At 38.3% G+C, this 6,000-nt stretch overlaps 1 protein-coding gene across 1 annotated transcript in view; it reads right to left on the minus strand.

The window, feature by feature from the left end:
- The window catches only part of LOC129242532 (putative transcription factor SOX-15), a 76,751-nt gene extending 71,436 nt beyond the window's left edge, over positions 1–5,315 (minus strand). Inside the window, exons 1-2 of the mRNA XM_054879219.1 lie at positions 4,372–5,315; positions 1,908–2,071 (exon numbers count right to left, since the gene is read on the minus strand). Coding sequence (XP_054735194.1) covers positions 1,908–2,071; positions 4,372–5,249 — 1,042 coding nt within the window. The 5' untranslated portion in view covers positions 5,250–5,315. The remainder of the gene's footprint in view (positions 1–1,907; positions 2,072–4,371) is intronic.
- Between the last annotated feature and the right edge of the window lie 685 nt (positions 5,316–6,000).

Consider the following 6,000-nt stretch of genomic DNA (forward strand, 5'->3'; position numbering starts at 1 on the left):
TCCGTAAAAAGTACTCGTTTCCAAAACTCTGTCTTTTCGTAGAGGTGCCTACGCGCGAATGATAAACGCGCTTTAATATTCTTTTTTGATAGGATCGGTTTTTTTATGCTTATGCGACCAAATATTTTATTTTCATTCAGACGCCTTCGCACGAGCTTACTGGACACAACTAAGCCTAATTCTGCCCTTACTTCAGCCGCTATCGTTCGTGAAGACATAAAAGGATCCGATCGACTTTTCCTTACAATTATTTGATCCTCACGGGATGCTAATAAATTAGCATCCGACTTGACATCTCTGATGGCATTGTATACCATTTTTCTTGAACAATGCACTATTCTGGAAATCTTCACTTGACTGGTCCCCATTTGGTAAAGGTTCCATTATATTTTTCTTTGTTCAATTGAACAACACTTTCCTCTAGCCATTTTAGCAAAAATTTAAATATAGACGTTATTAATTAAATATTCACCACAAAAAATAGTTATTTGCCGAACCGATCGCATGTAAGAGAAAAACACGTGTAAGTGCGCTAAATAGTTGTCCAACGTAATTGAGACAGAACTCAAGAAAAAATAAGCAATAACAAATACGAAAGAATTATAACAGTTATTTTTTGGGCATTTGAAGAGACCCATAAATAACTCTTATCATGCTGAAAACAAAATTACGAAAATTTGCACTCTCTTAGAAGTAACTGCATTATTTATCAGTATAATATAAAGTGCGCTAAATGTCTGACCATAGCTGTATATTAAATCAAATCTATTCTTCAATGCCTAAGGTTAATATTCCTTGCCCTCAGAATTGCATCTATTATCGTTTTTACAATCAACTACATCTCCTTATGTATTGTACCTATAGCAACCGCGTTTATCGTTCTGAAACACCACCTCACCTACCCCTATATAGCCGACTTAGCTTTTGTAATAACCTCATAACATAAAAAATTCAATTTTCTCACACCGACGCACCCCACCTCTTGAGGTCAAAAATCAACAATATAATACAAATTAAAAACGAGAATAACAATAAGTTGGAGTACTGATCCAAAAAAACGCGCAGAGGTTTCCCTCTTTTGCTCGTTACGTTTATATGTTACATACATACAACTCCACACAAGAGTCTTCTGAAATGTTCGATTCACACATTAATACAATGACTCTGAATGCACACATTGTCGGTGCAACATGTTCGTAATCACGGAAATCCATAGTCCGTCTAAGTTGAGTGTGCAAACAAAGGTCAACAACAATTCTGCGCGGTGGTACGCGGTCAATATTCGAATTGGAGGAGGATTTCTGAGCTGTAATTTTTTCACCATACCATCATGCCAACGATGGTATGGAATTAATATTCATAACCCCTCTTATGACAAACACTTTTCCATGAGCATACGCATATGTACGTACATATATACTAACATATTTAGGCATTGTACTATATACGAGTATGGGTGAGAGAGTGAGTCTATTTGTATGTGTACAATGCCAGATTCATTGTTATCCTGCTTTCTAAGTGCACTGTGCCAGTGTACGTTTTTGCGCCTTCACAATTGTTTTTAAACGCAATTGGGCTTGTGCTGCTTACCCGTACCACGTGCTACGATTCTGCTTAGCCATAGAAAAATCCCATTCAGCGCTCAGTCAGCAGCACTGTGCAATTTTGTAACTTGAATTTCGTGATATTTCAATGGAGAGATGAAATAAATCCTAAGTACTTTTGTTTATAAGGCGTTCATACTTATTATTCATTCCATTGAAAAAGTTGTGGTGTGTGATACACCATACTCCTTACATTGGCATACATATGTATATACATGGGTGTATTAATTTTTCCATTATCAATACTTGAAATGATTGTTTGCTTATTTTATCTACGTATTGTTCAATAATTATCGTACTCACCTAAACGTTTAGATATTTCGGAATTATGCATTTTTGGATTATCCTGTGCTATTTTTCGTCGTTGCAGTCGAGACCAAACCATGAAGGCGTTCATAGGTCTTTTGATGTGCTCTTCGTTTTGACGTTTCGTTGTATTTTGTATCATTAGACTAAAGAAGACATCACTATAAGGACAAGAGAAAAAGCCTCTAGAAAAAGCATGTACTGTTAGGAATTTAAATAACCAATTAAAAAAAAATATATATATTTCTTTATTATATTTAAATTAGTTGAGGTATTGTCTTACCAAATTGATAAGTTACAGAGTCCTGTACTTCATGCTTTCGCCCTTAGTTTCTGTATAATATTAGTTTTGGGAAGAAGAAAGTCATTATTTTCCCGGTTAATGGCTGCATTGATCGAGTAAAGCAACGATCAAACAATTTAAGTGTATGCTCGTAATGTCAAGGTGACATTTCAGACTAAAATTATGTGTTTTTTTCATTCAGTTGTGAGTTACAGGGTATTAGCAATGGACGTCAACAAAGTGAAAAATTGGTACATTTTACAGTTTTCCTTGGATAAGGCGAAAATGCAAGCCAATCCGCTAAATTTTGAATGTTTTGGATTCGTCGATTCCATTTAGGCATTTTTGATGTTAAAGAAAATGTGTATAATGTCGATAAAATCACAGAAATAATCACAGTTGACGGGCATGTTAATAGTCGTAGCATCGCCCAGAAGCTAAAGATCGGCCATAAAAGAGTTTTAAACCATTTGTGCATAAAATTTACGCAAAAATAATGAATTCCTTGAAAATACACTGTTTAAGAGATTCTGATTTTTTTTGCGCACCAGATGCTACTATCCAATTCCGCTGTAAAATGGCTTACCGATTCCGGAAAGTAAGTTAATTTTTTATATTTGCAATGTATCGTTATTCAGTCAAATAAAGTGGCTCCAATTATTCACATATGTATGTATTTCTTTCGAACCAGCAAGACAATATTAATAATTTAGAAACTGAAAGATAGTGAAATCCTCTTAAGCACTACATGCAGCACTATTTGATATCATAAAAAATTGCTTGTTTTTCAGAATCAGGGATTGTGAAGTGGCATCCCGTCGTATTTTTTAAAACTTTCTGAAATTGGACAGAAGTTAGATTTTCCCAAATCAAAATGTTTACTAAACTTATGATGTACATCAAGTACATACATATATGTACCTACAGAGCGATAAGCTGATGAAAGTTAGAAACAGAATAGATAAAGACTGAAGGAAATATTCCAATAGAAGTTCAAAATGGAGAGCAAATAATGAAAAGAGTCCAAGTGTTATACAAAAGCCACAGTGGGGAAAATACAGAAGGTGGTGAGATCCACAAACCGCTATCCTGCTCTGAATGCATTTGACAGAATCAGCTGATTTGATGAGCATGAATAAATGTGAAATAAGCGGGCAAAATTTTACTGCCGAGTACACGGTGACACTGCAGCCGAAGTTACTCGTTCAATTTTGTTTTATATTGTACCATAGCTGAAAGCCAAACCTGCAACATAATGGGTATAGCGCAACACGTGCACGGCAAAGGAAGATCTGTCAACACCGCTCTTCATGAAATGGTGAGTACTATGTATTGAAAAATGTGTAGAATATAAGGAACTCCCTAGCTTTTTAGACTTTGAAAGCGCTTTCAAAAATATCAGGGCGGAAGCAATTGGTGGCGCTGTAGTGGAACACGGTATCTAGCAGTGGATAGGGACATAGATTGACTTTAAGATCTATGCCACAGAGTAGAATTAAGAATACTCAGCGTTCGTGAGTAGATCAATTAATCCGTGGTGCCCTGCAGGAAAGTCTACTATCTACTGCAGCATAAAACCAACGCAATTAATTTTTGGAAAATCCTGCTGACAGTACTGATTGTGCAAATATAAAACTTGTGTCCTCCCAGTAAGGTAGACCAGGAAAGTCAGCAATTAGTGGGTTGATGGAAGCGGCCCTGACTGAAATTTTGAAATGAACAAGAAGATGTTAACCTATTTAAAACGGAGCTGGACTTTTCTCTTCCTCTCTTTTCACCAAAATTGGTCGTGACAGTTCTGAATATCTTGTGCGATGCGAAATACTTAGGTGCGACTTATGACTTTAATTTAAATTTAAAATTGGAGGGGTTGGAAGAGAAACATGCCAATATTTTCAACATTGCAAATATAACTCAGTAGAGTCACTGTTTAGAATTGGTGGTTTGATTATGAACCACAAAAATTTACATAATTCACCTTAAGTGAACCTCATAGTACTTTTCTTCAGAAGACAATGGACGTATGTTTTTGGGTGGTGTCAAAAACACTCATTGCTGAGTGCAGAAAATTTCAATTAAATTCCTCGTCAAATGTCAATAGCCATCGAGAGTTTGGACGAATGGACAGGCAGGTGGGCGTTTTCGGTTTTACTTATAGTATGTGGATAGCGTAATTACCTGGCGCTGCTGCCGCTATTCATCAGTCCACCCATGTTTTGGTGCAGATTTGTCATTGGCGACGGAGCCTGTGAATTGTGGTGCAGATGTGCTGCGGCGGCGGCGGCCATCACGGATGCGGTACTTGCTGAATTCGTTGCGTTAACAGGTGAAGAGGCGGCAACGCCGTGAGCGTTTATATGCCCGTGCGTGTGATGATGTGTGGTGTGGTGGAGCGAATGCTGATGTTGCCCGTGCAAGGCTGAAGAGTTGTGGTGTTGTAGCTGATGCGCCGATGAACTTGAAACACCGACTCCACCACCTGATGCAATGGAGCTGCCTGATCCGGCAGAACCTGCCGACGACGAAGTTGAGGCTGACTGATGCAACGACAACGAAGTGGAGGATGACGCCGACTGGTTGTTGTTGCCGCTATGTGAATGATGCGACAGCGTTGTTGACGATGGGTGAATGCCTGAATGTGATACCGGATGCGAGGCGGCTGCCAATAGCGAAGTGTGATGATGGTGAAGCGAGGCAGATGCCGAGCTGCTAGATGTGGGCGAGAGACTAACCGAGGAGGCTGAGTTCAATGACAGCTGATGATGGCTTAGATGATGGTTGCTATGGTGTGCTTGCAAATGGGTCTGCTGGTGATGATGTTGTTGTTGCTGCTGTTGTAATTGCTGTTGTTGTTGTTGATGAACAACTGCGGCTAATTGACCCAAATGGTGATGATGATGATGATGCTGATGGTGGTGTCCACCTGTACCAGTTGACGATGTGACCGCCGATGCGGAATTAAGATGGTTTTGAAGTTGCTGTCCGGTTGTGGATAACGAGAGTGGATGCGCGAGCGATATGCCTGATAGCGATAATGATGGGATACGATCCATCATTTTGTGAAGAATCGTAGAAAATATTTGTTGTTTGGCGTGGTGGTGGCTGTAGGAGTGGTAATGTGATTAGATTCGGGGCCTGATTGGAGCAACGGATTGGTGGTGCTGAGGTTGGTGGCAAGAGCTGTTGGAAAGGTGAGGCTGTAATGACACAAATAATACAAGAAATGCAATGAGTTCATCTTAGATAAAAGATTTCATTTTCATAATTTTTCTATGAATGCATTAAATAATTATAGGTACATAAAGGTTCTACAATCTACTTAATATTAAGAAAAACCATATGCATATAATTAAGCTCGTGCAGAAGAAACCTTCGTTTGCCAAAGGAGACGCACCGTACTTCATTTTTTCACCTGCCGAAGAGTTTTCGAAGAATTCTGCGTCTGTGGATCTCAACATTTCATTAAATAACACATAGGCTGAAAAGAACTGGGCCTAACACATAGATGGCAGGAGTTTTATTGCATTTACCTCTTTTTCAGTTAGTAGTAACCTTAAATATAATAGATATAGAATAGAATAAATAAAATTTTATGATATTCTATTCGTACTGAGTTATTGTGCTAAGAGTGTCGGTAATATTGTTGTTTTCAAAGCAATGGATCAAAAAGAATTTCGTGGTTTAATTTAACACTGCTTCTTGATGGGCACAAATAGCTTTCAACCGAAGCAATGGCTTGTTTAGGGACTCCGCTCTATCAGAAATAACAATAAAACGATGGTTTACTGACTTGAAACGTAGTAGTAG

Source organism: Anastrepha obliqua, chromosome 3 (assembly GCF_027943255.1).
Source record: "Anastrepha obliqua isolate idAnaObli1 chromosome 3, idAnaObli1_1.0, whole genome shotgun sequence".
Lineage (NCBI taxonomy): Eukaryota > Metazoa > Arthropoda > Insecta > Diptera > Tephritidae > Anastrepha > Anastrepha obliqua.